The following is a 25,780-nucleotide window of genomic DNA, read 5'->3' as shown; positions in this document are numbered from 1 at the left end:
AAAACTCTACACTTATGTTCAAAAATGTAATCTTTAACAGTGTAATATTTTATTGTTGTTTTTTTAATCGTTTTTTTTATTGTGTGTGTGTGTGTGTGTGTGTGTGTGGTAATGGCAGGGTAGTGTCTTTATTTAGGTTTTCCTTTTGTTAATATTTTATAATGAGGTTTTCGTTATGATTCACATAATCTCTGCCCTGAATAGCTCACAATCTTCTTCCATTTACATTTAAAGAAATTTAACATGAAAGCGCATATAAACATTAAAAACTAGAGTGCGACACAATCAGTACAATCAGAACAACTGAAAAGATAAACGCTAAAGTAAACAACAAACAAATGATGAAAAGAAGGCATGTTACAAAAACAGATTAAAAATAATAGTCAAAGGTGTTCTACCTATAGATATATTATTGCACTTCGGTCACCATTAACGCAACTATTTGTCCACTCTTGGTTTTATTAGCTTTGCACTTGTTTCATCTGCATGACGTCATCTTCTTTAAGCCACATGATGCCGCAACTTGCAAACGACTTAATGTATGCGTGTATATAACACCACGTTAATATGCACCATAAGCTGCTCCTTTTTGTTTTTAGCATCTTTTTAAAACATTTTGTTGTATCAAACTTTAACATTTTTGCTGCCACGCTGACGCAAGTGAAGAGATTCCGCATTACGTCATCGCGGAGGCCACATATTGGAGGCAGAAGCTGCCTTGTTCCGATCAGCCAGTGTGCGCTGCCTGAAAAACATTTTCTTCCACAACACAAGCTTTTTTTCGGAGGTGCCGGAGAGCGGCTCGAGCACGGCCGCTTACGTGCAGCGATGCACCAGCCTACACCAAAGAAACCGTGATCGCGCCCCGGGACACGACGACGGATTCGCGGATGGAAAAACAGTGATGTTGCATGGCATGCCTCGAAATAAATTCTGGTAAGTGTTGTGCAAAGTGCTGCTGCTGCAGTCGCTGGAGGAGGGAGGCTGACGGGCAACGAGAGGAGCGAGCTTAACCCACTTTGCCCCACCGGGTGAAATTAGTTTGGCAAGTTTTTGGTGATTTAAAACGGGAGATGTGCAGGTAGTGAAACGCGGATAATGGGAAGGAAGGGGTGGGGGTAGATGTTCCTACAATAGTGAGACCTTTTGTCTCATGTCCACACAGGTGTTTCGAGTATGACAGGTGATGCATGAGGGCTGAGCGTGTACCACAGGGTGCCTGTTGCCACCCCACCCCCCAATGTCCTGCTACCTTTTGTAGGATTTTAGTAATGCTGCCCTAACTTCCACAGGGCACTGAGTCCATACCCAGAGGTGCATTTCTCCTCGGTGCAAATTTGTGTTTCCATGTTGGCTTTCACATTGCATAGTTAGACAGGCAACCATGCAAACTTATTCCACTTGTTTGTTTTCTTGTGACATTACAGAATTCAAGCTTCTTAATTCATGCAAAGAACTCACTGGGACACTTGCTACCCATAAATCAGTGTCTGCACTCTTTTAACGTCGGGGTAGCAAAGTTCTTCCCCTTTTTACAGCTGAAACCATGGTGATCATCAGCAGGTGACAGAGAGCCCTACCGGCAGACATCACCAGCTGGTACCAGGCATGAGGAGAACTCGTCTCACTACCTTTACTACACCAGAGCAGAACAGCTGATTACCTTTAGTCAGCAGTGCAGCTTTTCCCTCTTGTTTTATTTTTTAATTCCTGTCTGGAGATGGGATTTGGATGCCAATGTAGTTCAGTCTCGTGATATAAAAATAACTCTGGCCAATCAGTGGTAACAGCTGCGATGTACTGTCCCGAGCCAGCGACACAGATTGGACTGTAACTCTAGTAAGTGCTTGTGTTTGGAATTGTTGCTTGTCAGCCTGGTCCAAGTACACGGAGGACATAAATTAACAGCACTCTCCTCAGGGTTTTTTTTTGGTTTTTTTTCTTAATCGAGCTGCTGCAGAAATAGAATCAAAAATGTAAATAACTTACTAATAAGGCTTGTTTTGGTCTGATATTTGTCCAGCAGAAATGCTGTGCAGTGTAAAAAAGGAAGGGGGTGGGGGATAGAGAGTGGCAGGGCTAAACGCGGCCAAGAGTCTTGCAGGAATGAGTCACGCTAACTCTGGACTGTTAGTGGTAAAAGATGATTTGCTCTTTTAAGGGCAGTTATTTTCTAATACTTCCAGTGTGGCAGTGCCACAGAGAGTGAGTAATGTTTGCCAGGGCCAGATGTCGGGCACCATGTTTTGTGGGGGTCTGCAACTAGAGAGCCGGCAAAGCTGTAGAAGAATGTTGCACCTTCTCATTTGTAGTTAAAGATAGTGACAGCAAATGCTCTATTCGGAGTCACAGTTTCTAGTTTCAGATGTGTTCGGATAGGCCCGCCCGTATGGGCCCATTTTGTCTGAAAGGAGTTTGTGTCATGGACTGTTGTTTTAGGAGAAAGGGCGACCTGGCTTTGTAATAACTCTGCTCAGGAAAGGGGGGGGAAAGGGATACGAACATGGTGCTTTATGAAAGGTAAGGTTGATCATGTCATTCCCTTCCCCTGCACTGGTTTAATATCAGCTCTGGCAATAGATTGTATCAATCTGTTATTTCCAAGGATGAAAACAGACCGCAGAAGGTCACGTAGCTGGCACTCTGGATGTGTTTGAATGTGATGTGGCAAAGGGTATCAGTTTTAATCTAGACAATGCTGTATATTTGTACACTTTTATATTTGCTTAGTCTGGAAGTGATAAATGGGATTCAATATCCATTGCTTTCATGATGACATTGGACTTGTGGCTGCTGGCAGTGGCCTGACATTAAATTGCATCTAAAAGCGCTGTGGTTGTATTCATCATTCTCTTTAAACTGATGAGATTTATTATTTGTCTTATTAGAGGGCAGCGTTGAAATTCCTCTGTGGCCGTTTTGATCTGTGCTCTATTGTGAAGTAATTTACTGAAATACTGCACTTTATCCTATAATTCCAAGTTAACTTATTAGCTTAATCTCTCCCCTCTTGAAGTGGATTTCAAACATTCCTAGTGCTCCATAACTGACTGACTGCACTGGCAAGAATCGGAGGAAGGCAAGCAGGAGGTGGGGGGCCAGAAAACTGTGGTGTTGTCTGCTTTTTAACACTAGGTGAATTCTAATTTCTGCACCACGCATATCTGCAGCATAATATTTGGGTCTACCAATTACTGTCAGAGTAATTTGAAAAAGCATGCCTGAATGACTGTCTCACAGAAAAAGCGTCTTCAAGCCACTCGCCCAAGAAGTGTCACTGTGCGCTCAAGTATCAGCCCGCCGACCGTTATCTCATAAAAGATATTTACTGGTGAAAAACTTTTCTCTACAAACTTTGCTCGTCTGCAGTGGGAGGTGTTATATGTGCGTGTGTGTGTGTGTATGAGTGTGTGTTTTAACGAGTGAAGCGGCTAGGATCTTTGCTGCCATAGCAACAAAACCACATGACTAGGTGTATTAGATTGCCTCGGACAGTGTGCAGCGAGGCATGCTGTGAGCATTCTCTCTCTGCAGCTCTGCCCCTTTCAAACTCCTCTCCTTGTCCAACTTAAAAATATTTTGATAACCACCGCACTGCGCTGCATTCAGGTTGCAGTTTACCAAATATGAATACTCTCAAATTTGGAGCATAGTATGATGTTATCACGGCCGGATTGTCCTGCAGTGGGATGATGGCCGTGGGCCCCTTTTGGCTCCCTTTGATGTTTTGTTTTGTTTTGTTTTTTAAGAAGTTTACACACCGACAGCTCTTGTGAGTTTTGCATGGCATCATTTTTATCTGTTAATTTCTCTTTATGTAGGGAAATTAAAGAGCAGTGACCTTTTACTAGCCTTTCCAAACACAAAAAATGAGGGAACTGTGATAAATACACTAAACACTGTTGATCTGTGTTGCTGTTGGCATATCTGAAGTGAATAACTGGCTAACCACGTTAAAACTTCACCAGACTAAATATTAATAATATTAATGTCCTGTACCAAATTTGGATGTCATCAACAGGTTGATGAGCTCCTGTCAGTTGCTGTCTGTCCTTAATATACCAAAATAAAGTAGCCGTCTTAATGCTGTTATTATCTCTGGTAAATTGGAGGCAATGCTTAGCAGTTTTATGGTGAAGTGCACGAGAAATCTTCTGCTGTCGTAGTAAGCTAGCAAACTCAAGAATTATAACATGTGCTTAACCTTGAGAAAGCGCCAAAACCTTCATGTCACGGGTGAAAGTTTAATTTTGTTGCATCTCTGTCATCCTTCCTGCAATCTAAAGCAGACTTTTTTGGATATTTTAAGTTGAAAGAGGTGGGATTTTTGCTACTGACCTTGGTGCATATGCATTTCTGGGAGGAGAATATTAAAACTGGGTGTGCAAACATTTATTAATATTTGGGATATGCAGTTTTCTGCTAATTGCATCAATATTTGATGCTGAAAAAAGTGCAAGCAATAAGACATGCTTGTTATCAAAATTAATGATATCAAGCGATTCCTTGCAAAGAATTGTGCTCATGTGCTCATTTAGTAAATCTGTCCCCTTGTTTGGAAAAAGTCAGGGGAAAGACTTAGCCAACTTTTAGCTGAATTATCAGGATATCCACAACTGATTAAACTTTGGATAACCAGAACAGAGAAGCTGCGTTTGTATCAAGGTTAGGAGTCATTGCTTTAAAAGTCAAGAGTTTAATCTACTGCCATTATCGCTGAGTCATAACGATGTGTGTCTAATGTTGATGTTAAGCTTAAGGAAGAGCACCCTGAGGCTGCGACTGCTAATGCTGAGGCACTCGGGTTCTGACGTTGTTTTCTCTCCTCTTGATCAGAATGATTGAAGACTGCGGGCAGAGCGTTGACACCATGGCAGATAGAAGGCAACTGTTGGTGGAGATGAGTAAGTGCTCAGGGCCGCAGCTCACTGTGATCTTTGCTGGACTGTTTAACTCAATGACCGTAAAACTGGCAATTTCTTTCTCTCTCTCTCCCTGTCTCTCTGTAAGTTTCATGTACAGCAAATATCATAAAGATCAAGTGTCAACCACATTGATTTTTATACACACAGGCCTGCAATATGACCTCATGCTGTCTGTTCACACAGTGTGAAGGCGCTAATTTGAATTTATTGAAATACAGCTCATTAATATAACACTGTTTCATATAAAATATTTTCACAAAAAACATTTATTGTTCAAGTTTTTGATTAGTTCCATCCTTTCATCCGGTAAGTATTCCCATTCATCGTGTTTAGAGCTGCTTTGTGGACATTGGATGAATGGTGGGGTTTATCTTGTCCTTAAAAGTGAAAATATCCACATTCGCAGCTCAAACCAGTTTAGAGTTGCAGTTTAAACCCAGAACTTTCTCACTGTGAGACACACCGGACATAATAAAAAATAATCTGGCTCTTAGGTCTTGAAACTAGGTAAATGCAACGTGAGATAAACTACAAAACATGATATATTACACTGTGTCATTATTTATTTAGCAAAAAAAAAAAGCCAAAATGCAGAAGCAGAAAACCTAAATACATCTTTACTGCTTTCATAGGAATTAAGAGGATTGTAGAATTAAGTAGGAGCCAGGTGCTGCTAATCAAATGCATCTGATTAATTGATCATCAGCAAATGTGAGCACCTCTATTAATCATAAGTTTTGGCAGCTTGTTGCGCTGGAGCGTTCAGGTGTGTGTTACACAATGGCAAGGAGGGAAGACATCAGCGATGATGATATACAAGCAAATGTTGGTGCCCATCATTCAGGGAAGGGTTATAAGGCTTTTTCCAACCAGCTTTCAAATCATCTTTCCACATTTTGAAATATTATTCAGAAGTGGAAAATATTCAAGACAGTGGACAGCCTAACAAATTCACCCCCAAGGTAAGACTGCAATGATAAGAGAATCCAAAGAACCCAAGGGCTACATCTCAACTCTGCAGGCCTCAGTTAGCATGTTAAATGCAATTAGCAAAGTGGCAATGTGTGGCCAGAATGTACAGAATCATATTTGGTAGAAACCAAACACAGCATGTCAGCACAAACACCTCATACCTGCTGTCAGGCACGGTGTTGCAGGGGTGACGATTTGGGCTTGTTTTACACCCACAGGACCGGGACACCCTGTAGTCATTGAGTCGACCATGAAATCCTCTGTGTAAAGAGTCAAATGTAAGGCATCTGTCTTTGCCCAGACATCAAAATCTCTTCATAGCGATGTGAGAGACTGATAAAGCCATGCAGAAAATGACTGCTTCATGTTGTTGCTGCTAGAGGTGGTTCGTTTATACTAAAAATTAAGCTTTTAAGGACTAGATCAATTTTATGATAGCCTGGTTGACAGAGAGTACTTTCTTTTTAGTCATATCTTGTTTTCTCAATGGCATATTTAAATATATAATATTTAACAGTTTGTATTCCATTTTCAGTATTAACTCTCAAGTGACCAACCTGTTTTAACAACTGAAATGACTGAACAAGTTTTCCTGTTCCTTTTCCCCCCTGTTATAATTTGTACAGGAATACTTTTTTTTTTTTAATGGCTCCATTTGTGTCTATCATGCATGTGCTCTTTCTTTTATTGACAAAATGTTCAAAGGTAATTATGGTGTTCAGTCATTTTCATGTAAAAAGGAGTTACCCCGACTCATCTCTATAACTTGAGCTGTTTTCATAGTCATTTTAGGCACTAAGTATCTAAGCTACGGTTCACTGCAGAACTTTAAAATGCAGTGATAAGAAGTGGGAAATTACAATAAAGCCTAAAACTGTAATTTAGTAAAAAATAAAATAAAAATCACTATCACTTGTATCAGTGGCACATATTTGGTCATTTGAGGACTAAAGAGTGATGTTCCTACAGGGGCTCAGGATTTGGATTCTATACGACTGTCGACGTACAGAACAGCCTGCAAACTCAGATTTGTGCAGAAGAAATGCAACTGTGCGTATGAATTTTTATGTATTGATTTTTTGAGATGTTGCACGTGGCCGAGCCAAAAAGGCTTACGTTGACGTCTTCCTGTTTTCAGTGCATTTGGTCGACATTTGGAACGTCATCGAGGCTTTCCGGGAGAACGGCCTCAACGCCATAGACCTCAACGCTGAGCTTTCCGTGGCTCGTCTAGAAGTTGTGCTGTCCACTATCTTCTACCAGCTGAACAAGCGCATGCCCACCACGCATCAGATAAACGTGGAACAGTCCATCAGCCTGCTGCTCAACTTCCTGCTGGCAGCCTATGACCCGTGAGTAAACGCGTCACGTGACGAGCCGGCTGCTGGTTGTGTACTTTCACCTCGGAGGTTTTGACGTGAGTTGATGCGGCTTGAAATGTGACCGTGAAAATCCAGACTCTTTTCCCCTTCTAATGTCACAACACGCGGATGTAGAGCGGATAAGTTTGTAGGCTGACTCATGCACATGCTTTTTACAAACACAGCTGATTTCATGCGATTATAGCAGGAACACTACGCAGCCTACATCTTCACAGCTCCTTTTAAAAGAATACATGAGCTTAATGTTTTCGTTTTTTTCTTTTGTCTTTTAGGGAGGGCCACGGCAAGACATCTATCTTTGTTGTGAAAATGGCCCTCGCAACCATCTGTGGTGGGAAAATTCTGGATAAATTAAGATGTAAGAAACACAACAAATCTTTATCTTACTTTTAATCGTGAAAAATGAAATTATAATTGCCTATGTTGCCAGTAATAAATCAGCGAATTCCTCCTATTCTAAGTAATGTAAAATTATTAGGACCTGTTTTTTTTCTGTCTGCTCTGGTTTTAAAACAAGTAGCAGCAGCACTAGCACTGCCCTGGCTCTTCATGGCCGGGAGCAGTCATTATTCATTACTGTATGTGAAGGATAGGCTTTATTACACAATGTACAAATCTCTGGGGGCAGCAGCTTGTAAAAAAAAAAAAAAGGGGGGGTAAAAAGGAGGGTTGGTGTATAGTTAGAATGGATCTGTATAACTGCTGCACTTTGATTTGTTTTCACAAATAAGTGGGATAATTGTATTGTGTAATGCTATAATTAGCCGACTGTGGTGGCAGCCAACAATTAGTTTGATTAATTTGTGTAATGCCTCTGCGTTGTTTCCAGATATTTTTTCACTCATATCAGATTCTGCTGGAATAATGGTGCACTCGCAATTTGACCAGTTTCTGAGGGAGGCTCTTAAATTGCCCATGGCGGTTTTCGAGGGACCCTCGTTTGGTTACACCGAGCAAGCTGCGAGAACGTGCTTTGCGCAGCAGGTGAGGGTTTGGCGCCCGCAGCATTTTGATGTCAGTAAGTGTGTGATTGCTTTAGCATTGACGGTGTGGGTGAATCTCACTCTTCTCTGCGCTGCACGTCAATAGAAAAAGGTCTCCCTCAACACATTCCTCGATACGTTGATGTCAGACCCGCCCCCTCAGTGTCTGGTGTGGCTGCCGCTAATGCACCGCCTCGCCAACGTGGAGAACGGTAAGGCGCGCTGAAGAATATTTAGCTGGAGCGCAAGCGGGGGAAGTTCGGCTTTGCATCATGGTCTTTCAGTCACCGCCATCACAGACACACCTCCAGTAAAGATGACCCACTGGGACCTTACACCCTGTGTATGAGTGTGTATATCTGTGATGCACTCATCATCACGAGCAGAAGAAACACTAGTGTATGTGCACATATAGAGCTCAATGCTGTGCTGCTTTGTGTTTATTTGCTCAAAATGGGGGGGGGGGTGCAAGATATCCCAGCACATCTGTCCTTAAATTAATGAAAATTTATTATCAGCTCTCTGCAATGTGTAAAATATCTGGGTTTACAGTCACATCTGGTGTGTGTGTGTGCGCTTATGCATCTGCCTTCGTGTGTGTGTGTGTGTGTGTGTGTGTGTGTGTGTGTGTCTGTGTCTGGCTCCTCCTCTCCTCCCTGCAGTGTTTCACCCGGTCGAGTGCTCCTACTGCCATACTGAGAGTATGATGGGCTTCCGCTACCGCTGCCAGCAATGTCATAATTACCAGCTCTGTCAGGACTGCTTCTGGAGGGGGCATGCCAGCGGTTCCCATAGCAACCAGCACCAAATGAAGGAGTATACGTCATGGGTAAGGAAGGGAGGAAAGGGGGGAGGAGGCTAGGGGAGGTGTGTCTGCACTGGACCAGTCATTGTGGCTATTTTTGTTCTGCTTCGCTACAACATGAGGAATCTGAAGATTCAGTCCAGGTGACAGTGTTACCGTGGTGATTTACCGTGTGCTTTGAAAAAGAAATGAGCATCCTCTCATCCTCACAACCGTCACCTTGCTTCTGTGTATCACCCAGAAATCCCCCGCTAAGAAGTTATCCCACGCCCTCAGTAAGTCATTGAGCTGTGCATCCAGCAGAGAGCCTCTTCACCCCTTGTTTCCTGAAATGCCAGATAAACCTCTCAACCTAGCTCATATTGTGTAAGTTCATCTGCTCTCGCTCCCTTTTTTTTTTCCTTTATAACACTGAAACTGAGGAATGTGCATTCAGAGCATTCAGTGCATTCAGTGCCAGTTTGAAACCTTGAAATGTTTTAAATTGATCCCTCAGCTGGTAATGATCCTGTAGCTGCTTCCTTGGTCTGAAGTGATTCCAGTCAATCTCTTAGGTCAACTGATCAATCAGGCTTAATTACAGCCTTGGGATTGTTTGTAATCTGCAGCGCTGCTGCTACTTTTTCCTTGATGTTTAGTGTCGTCGTATAAATAATGAAACAAATATCAGGCATGAAAGCATAGACTTTTAAGCACTTTGCTGCTGCCTATTAAAGCCCATCTTACAGACATAAAGTCACTTCTGGTGCTGAGAGCTAAACAACACACTGATTATTCCATTTTTATGATTCCTGCAATTAAAGTTAATTGTTATGTTAATTGTCCCAGTTTTATAGCCTGCAAATGACCCAAAATTTTCAGAATGATGCCGCCAACATATTTACAGAAAATCAGATGGGTAATAGATTTCAATGCTAGTTTAAGAGGTAAAGATAACATGAGATCCGAAAGTTTGATTATTAATATATTTTAGAATTGAAGAAATAAATTCTTCCTGTCCCTTCCTTTCACAGTAAAAGCCTTCAACATATACAGTGTGACTGCCATAAGGTGTTTAAGAAACAGATTCTAGGATTAAAATATAATTTGATCTTTGATTTTGCTCGATATTAAATGGAAGATCATGTTTTTCTTTAGAAAAAACAGTTTTTTTAATAGTTTTACTTATGAATATCTAATATAGCAAACTAGGTAAATAGAAAATTGCTTTTAACTTATCAGAAAAACTGTAATTTGGTAATAAATGTCAACCAAAAAAAGTTCATTACCGTCGTTTTAATGGTGCACATAAGTCACATCATGTCTAAAGAGACAATAATTAATAACTGAGTATAGTTTTAATTCAGGCTCAGAAAAAGAAGAAAGAAAAGTAAAATCAAAAAGATTTTACAACACTAATAATGACGTTAACATAAGGTGTGAGGGTTTTTGTTTTTGTTTTTTAATTTGTAGAGGTGACCGGAAGTGTGCAAATTTTCATGCATGCATGAAACAAAATGGGATTCTGTACATGGATGCAATTTTATGAGCCTGACCTATAATCTAATCTACAAACCAGCAGGTTTATATGTACACTGTACTTTGGCATCGCTACTTTCAGTTATTTAAAAACTTACTTTTTCTTCACTTTCTTCACTGCACTGAATTATGCTATAAACTCAGTAGATTTGGGGCACTGTCTTCTGTGGATGCCCAATTTAGTTTTCATTCTTATTTTTTTCATTGTTTTTGATGTATTATAGTCTCTTCCTGTGCTGCTGTAATGTAATCAAGTATTTATCCCTTTCTTTGTTCTTTACATTCCTCAATAGAGATACGTGGTGAGTTTGCTTTGATTAATATGAATCATACTTGATTGTTACTGTAGATTGATTCCTTTGTATTGTGCTAATCGTGTACAGTCAGACTCATCCACTCACATTCCCCACTTGTGACGTGTCCCAAACACTGTTTTGTTTGTTAATTCCCAGATTCATTCATTCATTCATTCATTCATTCTTGCATGTTCTCCTACATGATATCATACTGTATAAACCACTCAAGTGGAAATTCAGAGATTATGCAGTTGAGCAAAATCCTCAAGAATGAAAGACTAACTGGTGTTTTCTGTCTCTTTAGCTTTTCTGTCAGATCAAATTAAAATCTAACACGTGTTTACTGTCCAGGCCACCAAGACCAGTGAACATCACCAATGACTACTCATTCTCCCACTCCATGCCTACATCAGGGAACCCTTACTCCACCAAAAAGTGAGTACATCCCAGCTGACAACGGGTGCCCTGGATTTCACAACAGCTCTTTTCAATCTGTCGTGCTCCCTAAAGACCCTGCGCCCCGTGAACTCCATGACCCACGCGGTCTTTATTTTCCTGAAGTCTTTGATGGTGTGGGTGCATGTGTGAAGATTTGTGCATCACCATTTAATGTGTTTTCTCGAGCTGAATGTAAATGGCTTGCCTTACAGCAAGAATAATGTTGTTGGGCAGAGAAAGCCCCTGACTGGGGCTGCTCCACATCTGCTGAAAGGGAGAGGGTAAGTGGCATAGGTGTGCATATGAGAATGCCTTTGTAGCGCGAATGCATGCGCAAACTAATATAGATGATAATCATACGCATTAACTAGAGTGCTTATCATCCTGAGGAAACTATTAGCAAGCCGGGTTTCTTATAGAAGGCTGTACACTGTTATTCTCTAGGGGCTGTTTCAAAGACGCTAGATGAAGCATGCATCATGAAGATCATTGGCGCTTCGTTTAGAGTGCCTATTATAATCTCTTCATTCACACAAATATGGGAAACACTAACTGCCATTTTCTTTGAATGTTACCATCAGTCAGCTCATATGCTATGCTATATATTCCCAGGTTCATTGTTTACGGTGTATGTGAGTAGGTATATTCGTTTTAGACAAAGTGGGATTAAGGCGCTTCCTCGGTCGGTAATAATGTTGTTTTAGGAGATGTAGTTTAGTTGATTTTTCAAGTGAGAGGAATTTGTGCACTTCTGTACCTGCACTTGAGAGATGAAAGCATTCCTCTTGGGCACACTGCCCACTTTCATAACTGACACTGAAGTCGCCGTTGAACAGGCTGATAATCCCATATGCTACAGGGCCTGTTTAGAAGTTTGGTAGCTGACTACAACTAAAGACAGCAAGGATTATTGTTAATAAATGTATGACTTTACAGGTTTAGAAGCATGGACAGTATACGGTGAAATGTCATAATAAATAATTCACTAGCAGGGGCCACATCCTGGGAGAAGAACAGATCTGAGGCTGCGGTTGAGGACTGGCAGCGTCGGGCAGACCCCCATGTGTTAATGAGAGGCGTGAGAAATGAGAAAGGGGGGAGGCAGGGTGGGGGCACAACAATGAGAACAATGTACCTGTAGTTCAGGGAGGTGTGTTGTTATGGCATGTTAAAGAGCAAGGAGGGTAGTGTATGAGGTGTCTCATTTCTGATCTCCAAAAAAGGTGGTGGTGGTGTTGTTGTTGCAGTACCATGCATGGCCACTGGGAACAATTGCCATCGAGGGTTGTGCTAATAAATTCTTAATATATCCATGCATATATCTGGAACTTCACTCGGAGCGTTGTTTTATCTCATGGTTTTCTTTCTTTTAATACTTCACTAATTAACTATAAATTGCCCAATAAAGGTAATTTAAAAAATAAAAGGATTTTATTTTTAACAATAAATGAATGGTGTTTCATTTAGATCACGTCAGCTGTCCTAAACATTAACAGCTGATTTCCATCACATACAGTATATCGTACGTCCGAGCTAGGTCTGGTCAGTATGCTGTACTGGCTAGTGAACATCCATGATAATTATGTGGTAGCCTTTGGGTTTGGGGTTGTTTTTGGGGGTTTTGGGGGTTTTTTTTTTCCATTTCAAGGGTGTCTGGGCTCTCTTTTAGCGATGGGGTGAAAGGCTCAATCATTCAGGAGGGACTCACAGTAGAGTCCATGTTACTCCACATTGAAAGGAGACGGCTGTGGAGGTTTGGGCATATAAATAAGATGCCTTCTGGGTGCCTCCTAGATGGGACGTGTCCATAGAGGGGGAGGCTCCAGGATAGACCCACGTGAGAGTTTACATCTCTCTGCTGGTTTGGGATGAGCTGAAGGACAGGGCTGGGCATTCCTGCATACGATGCTGCCCTTGTAATCACTGCTTTCTTCTGACATTATAACATACATGTACTTGTAAATGCTAATAAAAGAAGCTGCTATTGAAAATATTGTTTAAACCGCATGGTCACTACATTAGAGATGTGTGCAATCCTGGTCGGTGGCCTCTATAAAGGGGCCATGCACACCTGACTTAACGTGAATGTTTAAGCAATAAATAGACTTTTGATAGTTTTACTAATAGATGACTAAGTACCTGTAGAGTATTTATCTAATTGTTTTTTGTTTTTGTTTTTTGCTTGGCATGCCCTCAGTCTACTCTTAGCCTTCATCGGCAGTGTCTCTCCCAAACATAATATGGCCTTGTTTCGCTCTGGTCACCCATGAATGGCTGCTTTTCAGCTGTTCTCCTCCTCTTTTCTTTTGTCGTGTCCTCTCCCTGCCTCCCTCACTCTTTCCCGTCCCCACTCAACCCCGTTGTCACCTGTGTAACGTAATGTCTTGTGTTTTGTGAAACCCTGCACTGTTCCAGGTTGAACTACAACCTCGATGTTGCCGATAGACTTGCTGACGAACATGTACTCATTGGCCTCTATGTGAACCTACTCCAAAACAACCCCAAAACATGGTTAGTGGGTGTGCCGCTGTGTTTGCCAAACACTAGTGGAAACTATGTGCTCCGCTGAACTGCCGCCTTTCCCCCTTTCCCCCTAACCTAATCCGAGTGTGTTACAGTCCTAACGATGCATGCTGTCAGATTGTTTTAGAGGCTGGTTGCTTTGACCTTTGACCCTTTCTGCATTCCCCGGCAGTGTTTCTGACTGATTTGTATCCAAAGTGGGTAACAGGGTCTATTTCTTCCAACATTATGACTCTATAACTCCATGCAGTGTACATGTGTTGTCTTTGAGTGAAATTTATCAAGTTAAAAGTGGCAGCTTTTTAATTTTGTGTAACTTCCAATACAGATTAGTTTAGTTAACTGGTATCAAATTATTAGTCTTTTGTTTGTTTGATCCTGTAAATCCTGTGACTTTTAATCATTTTAATTTACTGCAGGTGATTTGACATATTTTCTGTTATTGTTGTGTGGCCTATGATAAAATGCCTATATGTGTGTTTTATTGGTGAATGACTTCCAGATAACATGTTGTGTTATTGTAGCAGCTTTTGACCCTACTGTACGCATGTGTGTGCATAAATGTGTAAATACAGGGCTGTATGGTTTCTTTGCTTTTTGTTTTTGTTGTTTTTACTGTATTTGTAATTAGATAAGCTTTCAAATACAAAGCGATCGATTGCTTTGTATCTCCACTTTTTTACTTAACCCCTCTTAATTTATTGTTTTGCGTTTCACGCGACTAGCTTAGTGTTACTTCCTGTCGAAGCTTTCATGCCGAATCTGACTCAGAAAAGTAAAAGTTATTTGCTTTTTTAAAATTTCGAGTGCTCATGTTGCGTCCACATACACTTTTTTTTTTTTTTTAATTAATTGTGCTGTGTATTTTTTCTCCCGTCTCTGTTTTCCTCTTGATCAGTTTGCTGGAGAGCAGTAACCATCAAGATGACGAGCACAGTCTCATTGCTCGCTATGCTGCTAGACTGGCTGCTGATGCTGCGGTGAGATAAAAGATATCCATTTCACACAAACATCTTTCATCACTGTCCAGTTAAAAAAAAAACAACAACATAAACTCGAGTTGACATTTACTGCTACTCTACGTTAGAGGCTTTCATTCGTTTTTTTGTTTTTTACAGTCAAGAAGGTGATCATTCTGTTATCATTCTTAACCAATACAGGAGGGAAATATTACTACTAGAAATTTATACTCTGGATAGTTCATGTTACATGAACTATAACAGCTGATTTCTAACCCTTAGACAGTGTAAAGGTGGAATTCAGTGAGTGAATCTAATTAGCATCATTGGCTCAAACTCAAATTGTTTGTTGCCCTGGTACACTGACCATGAACGCCACAGCTACTCCTCAATAGTCCAACACAGTTCATTACTCTAAACTTTGCCACAGCAGAGTACTCACAGGTCAGGTGTTCGCAGCATGCACACAAAATCTACTGGAGCTCACAGTAGAAATTATTGTTACTAATTTCTAAGTGATTCTCTTCTCTACACGCCACCACTACAACTGATCTGTTCCCACAGCAGCCAAATCCCACCGTAACCCCCGACTAGGCTCATTTTCCGGTTTAGATGTGGAGGCAGAGTGACCCATCCACAGCGTGGGCAACAGACGTTCAAGCTGAAAACTTTTATTAGAATTAGAAGTTAGTTTGATTTCTCATGTGCTAATACTATTTTATCATTGTATTAACATGACAAGTATCAGTTAGTTTTGCACCAGTTATTATTGTATTTTATGATTAGCTTTTGTTTTTATTTAATTTTGACATTTTAGTTTTTAAATTCAGTTTTGTTGTGGGAAAATGTTTTATTTAATTTAGACTTTAGACTTTTTAAATATTATTGTATGTAAGTCATTAGCAAGAGTTGTGAAGATCAGTACAGCTATTACAATGGAAATGATTTTATCTGACTTAACAACAATGGTTTTTAACATCTGGTTTTGGTTTTTTCAACTATAATAACCTTTTTTTTTTTTTTGCACACACATAGTTGATCGAAATGTCCTCCAAAGAGCCACTTACTATACTATGACTACATTTCACACCCTGTACTTTTTCACTATACTTGAGTAAATTAGTCAAATCAGTATTTCAGCTTTTACTAGAGTATTTTTAAACACCTTTTTTTTTTTCTTTTTTTTTTTCTTTTTTTAAAATCTGTATTTCTGCTAAAGAGACATTGGCCACCTGTGCTAACCAGAGCCGTGTGCCTGCTCATGCTCTTATCGGAGGTCTTGATGGATGGCTGGTGACTTAACTGCTTTGTTCCCTCCTGTGAGATATGTGATAAGCTGGTGGATGACATCACCTAGAGGTGAAGCCAGTTCACGTGATGTCTCTCGCTTGGTTTCACCAACAGGCTCAACAGCAGAGGGTCCCCACAGACCTCCCCTGCTCTCTGGATGCCAACAAACAGCAGAGACAGCTCATTGCCGAGCTCGAGAGCAAAAACAGGTTAGGCATGGCTGCGTCCGAGAAATTGCTCGCCTCCTTTCTTTTGAAATTTACCTCTCAGAATGAAGGCATCTCTGATCAGACCTCAAAAAGCATTCACTACTCCAGGCTGCCATTAAATACTAACTTAAACACTGCAGCTGAAAGTCATTATTTAAGGAAATAAAACCTATTTCATTTCAGTTATATTATTCTTGAATAATTTTTTGAAGTGGTTTAAAATTGCTAATAAAAAGACATAAAATATGATTCTACAAAGACTATTAAGAAATATAAAAGAAGTAGCTGTGAAAAAATTTATGTTTAATGAAATTAGGGAAATTTATATTGAGGTGGAGGCAAAGGTGAGTAAAACATGTGAACCAGAAGGCTGTAATCATTCATTTTAGCTAGACCTTGGATCATATCCTTTTTCCCTGAGCTGATGTGTCTGCACCAAAGACATTTGGACTTATCAGCTTAAAAAAATATTAATGACTCTATTTATCTTCCTCCTATGGAAGCTTGTTTGAAGTTAGAGATTTAAATTTTATTTCAACCTGTGTAGTAATATTATATTTTTATTGTATTTATATGATTAGGATCAGTTAATTGAGTAAAAAGTAACAAAACTAGGAAGCTCTAATCAGTATTTTTGATCTATGACTTCTTTTCTTGTTTCCACCACTGGAAAAAAAAAAATTACATTTTGCCATCCATAAGTCAAACTGTTTATTCATTTTGCCTAATAAATATTTGTGTACTATTAACCAGATACTGGCCTGTGGACACTACAATGGTGTATCAGTATACCAGTATTCAAAAGGTAGAGGGGTTTCGTATTGGAGCATTTAGCTGCTGAGGTGTTTCCTACAGAAGTTGAAACCAAACAGCTGAGAGAAGGCGATAGTTGAACTGATATAGTCACAAAATTATATTGTTCTGTGTCTGCTGGATGCTATAAATAACTGAGCTGATGAGCAGCTTGTTTCTGCTGCCTCATAGTGGACAGAAATACCAGTTACTGCAGGTTTAGATCATCTTGTTGACTTCCTGTCAGAAATGCGGTTTGACGTGGCACTTGCACATGTTTGTACTCATCGCAGAGAAATCCTCCAGGAAATCCAGCGACTGCGCCTTCAGCATGAGGAAGCTTCCCAGCCGCCACCAGACAGGGGCCAGCAAAACCCCACCCTGCTCGCTGAGCTACGACTCCTCAGGTAGCTCCGCCTACGTCGCGTTACCAAATGCAAATGGGTTATGACAGACAGCTTTGCTTAGGGTGCTAAAGAACATGCGTAATGAATATTATGTTTTTCAGTCTGCAGATGTTCATTATGTTTTGGGGGGGTTGTTTGAGCCACTGACGTGACATTGTGGCTTCATTATGCTGTACAACTTGTTTCTTCTGTTAGGCAACGCAAAGATGAGCTTGAACAAAGAATGTCTACTCTGCAGGAGAGTCGCAGGGAACTCATGGTGCAGCTGGAGCAACTAATGATGCTTCTCAAGGTACTACAGATGTGCCTTTTATCTCTGAGCGCAGTGCAGTCAGATAGTGAACAGTTTAGTTTTATTCCTTCTGATCACTGAAGGAGCAGACGCTATTTTTCCTTTTTCCAGAGTTTCTTGGACTGAATCATATCCATCGCAGACTGTTTACATAGAAAACATGGACATGTGGGCTATAGTGAGCTTATATATACATAATAATAATAATAATAATAATAATAATAATAATAATAATAATAATAATAATAATAATAATAATAATAATAATAATTAATTATAATTATTATTATTATTTTACAGCAGGTGGTGACCAATATGCTCCGATAAGGGATTTTTCCTTGTATTACTATTTCTCTTAGCTGTGAGGACTCATCATAGCTCGGGAATGTCAAACTGGCTCTTTCCCACAGTGTGTCTTTTATTCTGTCTCCCTCCCTTCACCCACAACCAGTCATGGCAGATGGCCTACCTTCCCTGAGCCTGGACTGCAGAAGGTTTCTTCCTGTTAAATGGGAGTTTTTCCTTCCCCCAGTTGCCAGTTTTTAGCTCAAAGGGAGTTGTTTGATTGTTGGGGTTTTCTCTTTATTACTCTAGGGTCCTACAATATAAAGCACCTTAGATGACTGTTTTTGTGATTTTTGGCGCTTTATAAATAAAAGTGAATTCAACTGCTGTAAAAGAGAACAGTGATAAAGGTGGGTCTTTATCACTAGGAAAAGCTGTAAAACTTGTGAAAATACAGTTTAAAATCCAAAACTTGTGCCCTCCTTCATATTTTCCAATGCCATTCAGTGGTGCCGGATTGCAGACTTAAATGGGATCTTAATTCAGAGGATGCTTTAGAAGACATGTCTGCCACCCTCTACTATGGGGGGTGAGCTTGATCTATAGTCGACATAATGCAAGTTTCCCAAAGCCTGCACAGCCTGCCTGCAGTACTGCCTTAAGTGGGGAAGATATTAATCTAATTAGCCCAATAGGATCAATGTTAATCCACTAAACTTGCACGAGGAAGCCGCGTGCTGACCAGGTCTTTGCGGAAGTGCGATTCGATTTTACAGACATGGCTGCTGTTTCATGAGCCGTCAGACATTCTTTCTTTTTTCCTTTTTTTCTTTTTTCTTTTTTTTTTTTTAGCAGGAGGAGGAGGAGCGGAATCAAGCTGTAAGTGTGAAAGAGAGGAAAAAGAGACCAGGATGCATGTTCGAAATGAAACCTTTGGTGTGGGTGTGTGACATCTGCAAGAAATAAATACCGTACATACAATACCAGTGAGATGTCCCTTTTGGAAAAGTGTTTTTGTTGTAAATGCATTGTGTGTATATCTTTAGAACAACGTGTCTTATACTCACAATAACGTGACCACAGTATCAGATGCAGACACTATACTGCCAAAAGTATTTTCTCATCTGCCTTCACAGGCATATGAACTTGAGTGACATCCCATTCTTAATGCATAGGGTTTAATATGATGTCAGCCCACCCTTTGCAGCTATAATAGCTTGAACTCTTCTTTGAAGACCTTCCGATGCCATTTAGGAGTGTTTATGGGAAATTTTGACTATTTTTGAGGTCGGACATTATTGTTGGATGAGAAGGCCCAGCTCACGGTCTCCACTCAGATTCATCCCAAAGGTGTTCTGTCAGGTTGTCAGGAATTCACTGAACTCCTGGGAGCGACCCATTCTTTCTTAAATGTTTGTTGAAGCAGTCCGCATGCCTAGGTGCTTGATTTTATACATCTTTGGTCATGGAAGTGATTGGAACACCTGAAGTCAATGATTTGGATGGGTGAGAGAATACTTCTGGCAATATAATGTGTCATTGGTCACCATATATGAAACCTAATTGTTTACTAATGGACATTTTCCATTTCTTTACATGCCAAATGATGTTCCGGATTAGTTGAAACTTTGATAAATATTAATTCAGCATCTTGTGGTTTGTTCTCTGCAAATACTTGAAGTGGTTTTTAAGAATGTGATTCTGTTTGTAGCAGCATGTTACCTTATACTGCATGGGAGTCGTTCAGGCTTTCTTCTTACACAAAAAACTAAATGTGTACATCCTTTAGACTCAGGGTCCCGGCTCGCCGCGCTCTTCACCCAGCCACACCATCAACCGGCCAATTCCCACACCAATCCACTCGGATTCTGCCGGCACGACCCCGACTCACACACCTCAGGACTCACTCATGGGCGTGGGCGGGGACGTTCAGGAGGCCTTCGCTCAGGGTAACACAGCGACACTACAGCGGTCTGTCCTTGTTATTGGAAGCTGCACAGGATCCCACTTTAAACTGTTTTTGTTTGTTTGTTTGACCGCAAAAGGTCCAAGGAGAAATCTGAGAAATGACCTGCTCATTGCTGCTGACTCCATCACTAATACAATGTCATCACTGGTTAAGGAGCTCAATTCAGGTAAAGATGAATGGAGGGAAAACAGTAGTCACATTCAGACTTATTATACATTAACTGTTTTTATTATCTTTTTTTTTAATAAACAGAGGGTGGAAGTGAAACGGAGAGCACTGTGGATTCAGATTTTGGACGTGAACTACTGGCCACAAACTCCTCAGATCCTTTCTACGCTTACAAACCAAGGTACTTTTAAGATACTGCAAAAGCAGCCATGTTATTAAAAGTACACAGTCTTTTTTTTGTCAAGCCATACCATGAAGATATAAGAAAGAGATGTTGACGCTAGGTTAATAAGAGAGGTGACGAGCACTGAGCAGGAGTCATGCTGAGCACCACAGATGTGAGGTTTGTTTTAAGAGTGTCGATGGAGAAGTATCGGGTGGTGAGAGAGGAACTGTGGTACTGCATGAGGAATTCACGAGTGAAAGTATGTAAAGGTGGTGCAGGACACGCAGGGCAGTGAGATAGAGGCGGGATGTGCACCTGGAGTGACAGATGGGTTCAGGTGAGAGTGGGACTACATCAGGAATCGGCTCTGAGCGCCTTCCTGTTTGTCATGGTGATGGATTCGCTGACAGATGAGATCAGACATGAGTCTCTGTGCGTTATGATGTTACAGACAACATTGTGATCTGTAGCGAGAGTATGGAGCAGGTGGAGAAGAGTCTGAAGAGGTGGAGGGTTAAAGTCTGGTTAATTTTAGGCCCGTACAAACAGTTTGAAATTTTAGCTCAGTTCAAAAGATAAACGAGAAAGATTTTTTTCAATCTTCTTTCTTATATTAGTTTATTTCTGAACATTTTTGGGGGGCTTCAAGCCCTTCAGATTAAAGTATCTAAGAATTTTAAAGAACTCACACAGAGGTGTCTTCTGGCTTCTGCCGCCTCTGGGCTGCGACCGTGTGCATCGGGGCACAGTGGACGGTTTATCACAACCGGGTTGTTTTTTTTTTTTTGTTTTTTTGTGCCGTGGTCACAAACCTGTCACGAGCCGACTTAACCCACTCATGCAAAGAGTCGAGTTTGATCACACAATAGCAAAGGCTGCTTATAAATGCACCGTGTAGTGCTTTGAACTTTTCTGTTTTGCCATGTTAAATTACTACTTTGGACATTATTTACATTTATAATATGTACCCATGCAAAAGCAGTATATACTTGTGAGGGACTTAAACTTTGGTGGATTATCCCACCGAAAACAGATTTTCTTCTGTCTGTTTGGGGTGGGTGGGGGGGGGAGTCATTGCTCAAGTTGTTCCTGACAGCTTTGATTGAACAGCGATAAGTGACGGCCTCTTCAGGCATCTTTACGTTATCCTAATCCTAAACAGTCCTTTGCAAAAAGAGCCTTTCACCTCAGCAGGCGCCGACAGGAAACGTCAGATAGCCTTAGCTGTGGGTAAATGATGATTGAAATCCACAACAAGCTCCCTTATCCCCCACAGGAGACGTCAGAGGGTGCAGCTAATATGTGTCTGAGCCTACTCTGGTAGCGCCGACACTCCTGCTCCAACACTATCATCCAATGTCAAAGCTGCAGTTCTCCTGTGAGCTTCAGCTAGCAGCGTCACGTGACCTCCCCCCCCCCCCCCGCACAGGAGGCAGAACTGAAGCACTCCCACAGCTGTTGCTGACAGTTTATGCTTTGCTGACCTGCTGAGTGCGCCTTTCTCCCATAAACTGTTTATGCTTTCCTCACGTTAATGGATAGTTGACATTTAACCCACAGCTACAACCTACACTATTATGACATGATTTAATCTGATCATATATTAACCTTTCAAACCCTTTCATACTATACTACTGTATGTTTTTAAAATCCCATTACTGCAGTTTTCATAATAATGATGCATGGATTGGGGAAAAAAAGCTGAAGACCAAGTGATAGCACTGGCTCCAGGGCTCTGGGCGTGCACGCCCTTTGCTTCGCTCAGCTGTCTGTGGGACTGAGAACAGTTAGGGCAGTGAGATTGTTTTACTTACTGAGAGGAAGTCCATGCACCTTCTTCTTATTTGTGATCATCTTGAACAGTATTATGCTTGAGTACGGGTTATAAAAATGTGGAATTTTGTTATGAATGCTGCTGATTTTCTCTTTGATTTGGCTAAAATGTCAGTGGAGTGGGTGCAAATTCAAGAACTTTAGTTGTATTTCATAAAGCATTCAGGCAGTTCACCGTTTTGAGTACACCAAGCACTTTATACGTAGGTCATATATTAGACTTTTATAGAGAACTATTCAGTCGCATCCATCCCTTTTTTTTCCCAGTTTTAAACTGCTTTGTTTTTTCATGACAGGCCTGCAAGCGCTGCCGATGAGGAGTGCTTTGAGAAGGATCTGGAGCGGCAGCTGGAGGATGAGCTCCAGTTGGATGAACTGAAAAAGCACAGGCAGGAAACGGACAAAACGTGCATGGTGAGTTATAGCTTTCCAAGACTGAAATAGCAGGAGAAGGTGGCATATTGTGTGTTCTGAATTATTAAATTGCCCCTTGTCAGTACCTGCTCTGACCTGCTGTGCTGGTTTTAATTATGTGGCGCAGGTGACTCTGCAGCAGTGACCACGTAGGTCCGGGTGACTGGTAAGTTATTTCTACCTGTCAGCTGTAGATCCTTTTTTTTTTTTTTTTTTTTTTTTTTTGATCTCTAGTTTCTAGTGCATCATACCAATGTAAGGGTACACAAGGCTCTGTGATAGGCTAACCAAAGATGTTATGGGTACAATAAATTAAAATTCATAATAAAATATGCAACAAAAGGGAAAAAATACACTGAAGCCACCGCAAAAGGAAATTTACAGTGTCGTTGGTGATCAACAACAATTAACCCGGGTTAATTCTGGTCAATTGCGAAAACGGTAACCATAATTTATAACCATGATATTGCCTATAAAAATATGAGAAGTCTAAGTGAGACTAGGGTAACTGATGGGCGTAGGGCAGCAGTGGACAGGTAATTTCCCCCAGGGGCCACATGAGAAACTGAGACTGTTGTGCAGGTTCACCCCAATAGGCTGAAGTCAGTTCTGTTCAATATTAATGCTGTCTCTGTATTGTTGGTGTGGCCCTCCACAACAGTCTCAGTTTCTCATCTGGCCTCTGGGGGAAATTAACTGCCTCTCTTTGAGACCTTTGATTTTATCCTCACCCAATCAAGAGTAACAGTTTGAATACCTGACACTCTCAGGGTTGAATTACTTCCATGATGTTCTTCAGTGCAGTGCTTGGCCAAAGGATAATTCAACAACTGTCAGGTGATGTCCTTAAGGGCTTACCATTGCCCCTAGAGGCAAAAGAAAATGATGCAAGTACTTGCTGCACAGCTGTGGTGTCTGAGGCTTGCTCTGTTGATATCTTTGTATCTCTAAGCCCTAAAAAAGGCACAAGCCAGTATACACTGGTAAAAAATTTTTATCTGAAAATATCTACCAGTAAAATAAAGACATTTTATTACTTTTCCAAGCTGACCTTAAGTGCCTGGACTTGGATGTTTTATGATATCTTTTAGTTACAATCTTACCATTTTACTTTTTCTGTTGTTTTTTTTCCCTTGTTTCTTTGTTTCCTTTTTAATTTATTATCGTCCAAGAACTGGACAGCTAGACTAACTGGACGTGAGTTTCAGCATTTAAGAAATAAGTTTGATCTACAGAAAAGTGAAGGCAAAATTTAAAAAGGTGTTTCTGTCAATCCTGAAATCCATGAAGCAGGTTGTCCAGGAGTTTTTTGGGGGGTTTTGGCAATCGCAGAGCAGAGAATCATGCTGAGCTTGTGAATAACATGCGGTAACATGCTCAATTTCAACAATTGCCTCAAACTCTTCTGAGCACGCTGACTTTGTTGTATTTTAAGCTAAACTGGCAAAAATGTGCATCTCTGGTTTTGTCTCCCAGTTTTCAGAATAAATGCTTTAAAACAATTTTGGTGGGAAATAGTTAAAATCGATATGAAGTGTCAAAACCTCAGTAATTTGTATCTCAAAAATAAGAACTGCATTTTCCTGTTTAGCCAAGTTGGATTTAGATGGACATCTAATTGTTTGAAGAACCGTTTCAGCTTCATAGCAAGCTGTTAAATAAGCATTATTATTATTATTATTATTATTATTATTATTATTATTATTTAAGTTATAATGGATTGCATTTATATAGCGCTTTTCAAGACCCTTAAAGCGCTTTACAATTCCACTATTCATTCAATCTCGCATTCACACACTGTGAGAGTCTCAAATGTAGACTTGGGGCCCAAACCTCTCTCCATCTATGTAAAGTTCTTAAAGCAGCAGATTACGATGATACTCCAGTAAAATTTAAATAAATGCACCTTAGTTTGAAAACTGTGTGCATGATTTAGGGAGCAAAACTTTGTCCCTTCAATAAAGAGCTGGTCTGAAGTTCTTTTTTTCTTTCTACTTTTCTACAGATGTTGCTATATATTCTTTTCACCAGTCATGTAGTGAAGAGCAGATGATGTATCAGGCTTATTTTAAGACGTTTAAGTTGATCTCTACATGAAATGTATGAATCGTTTGCCCACATGGCAGACGGATGAAGCACAAACGAGCTACAGTACTGATGTTACTATGGGAGTACAGTCATCCTTCCATCAATCCAATTTGTTTACCGCTTATCCAGCACACTTGTCAGAGCTGGGATTTGTCTGAATAACGCACTCACACACCTTCTAACGTTGTCCTTATTCTTCACAGGCGAGCAATATGAAAAGCAAAAACAGCTGAAGACACTGGACGAGACGACGTTTGGCCGACAGTATAGAGCACTGCGGACATGAAGAATTTAAGTTATGCTAAATCCAACCATAAAATACATTTATGTAAAGATATATATTTTTAACCAAGCACATATTTAAGGTAATTCTGTGAGCTTATGTAAAGAGATTAATTCCTGAGCTGTCTCTTATACCACAGGTGCCATAAGGAAGAAAACAGAAAAAGGAAAGAACACAATTTTGGGAAATTATTTCTTAATTTTTATCGGGGTTTTTTTTTTTGTTTTGTTTTTTTTCTATATATCAGTTGTTTAGCAAATGTACAACTGCACTGTTAGCACAGGGTGGACACCGTGATTCTTTGAAGTCAAATTGTTGTCATCTTCTTTATAATTTGTGATAATGAGCCTGGGATTACGTTGGAGCTGATGATGATGATGATGTAAATGATCAAAGCTGAAATCTTTTGTAAACGTGTTGCCCTGGCCAGGTTACCATGAACAAATGTTAGTATATTTCTTACAGCTGCTGTTGAGTTGCTTTGGCATTTTTTTTTTTTTTTTTTTTTTTTTTGAGCTGGCCAATCAGATGCGTTTGTTTTATTTGATACATTAGTGTTAATAATAACTCACACTGCCTTAGCTGATTGGATGACCTCTCAATGGAGTTTGCTCAACCTGTCAGTGCAGCATGTAGCTTTCAACAAAACCTGCAGCGATGCTGGAAGTCTTCACTGGAGATGATAATACTGATACTAGTAGGGTTTGTTTGTCTGCAGAGGGAACTGGTCTGCAATCATGTATGCTGTCTATTAAATGTCAATTAAATATAAGATATAGATGA

At 40.4% G+C, this 25,780-nt stretch overlaps 1 protein-coding gene across 9 annotated transcripts; it reads left to right on the top strand.

Annotated features, from left to right (window-relative positions):
- The first annotated feature begins 665 nt into the window (after positions 1-665).
- On the top strand, positions 666-25,780 carry dtna (dystrobrevin, alpha). Of its 9 annotated transcripts, XM_082512361.1 has the most exons (23): positions 2,396-2,520; positions 4,837-4,904; positions 6,867-6,947; positions 7,036-7,249; positions 7,552-7,637; positions 8,109-8,263; positions 8,369-8,474; positions 8,925-9,091; positions 9,309-9,433; positions 11,233-11,316; positions 11,532-11,600; positions 13,735-13,830; positions 14,741-14,822; positions 16,206-16,300; positions 17,386-17,499; positions 17,695-17,791; positions 18,929-18,955; positions 19,866-20,025; positions 20,122-20,211; positions 20,298-20,394; positions 22,509-22,626; positions 22,754-22,792; positions 24,918-25,780. In XM_082512361.1, the coding sequence occupies exons 1-22, from the start codon at positions 2,504-2,506 to the stop codon at positions 22,769-22,771; spliced, it is 2,166 nt and encodes a 721-aa protein (XP_082368487.1). In that variant the 5' UTR covers positions 2,396-2,503; the 3' UTR covers positions 22,772-22,792; positions 24,918-25,780. The 9 variants fall into 9 exon arrangements, with proteins under 9 accessions (XP_082368488.1, XP_082368489.1, XP_082368490.1 ...); XM_082512362.1 differs by lacking the exons at positions 2,396-2,520; positions 22,754-22,792 and adding an exon at positions 666-936; XM_082512363.1 differs by lacking the exons at positions 2,396-2,520; positions 22,754-22,792 and adding an exon at positions 954-1,045.

The sequence above is a fragment of the Aulonocara stuartgranti genome, assembly GCF_965226115.1.
Source record: "Aulonocara stuartgranti genome assembly, chromosome: 18".
NCBI classification, from domain to species: Eukaryota; Metazoa; Chordata; class Actinopteri; order Cichliformes; family Cichlidae; genus Aulonocara; species Aulonocara stuartgranti.
This window is presented reverse-complemented; position numbering and strand designations above follow the sequence as displayed.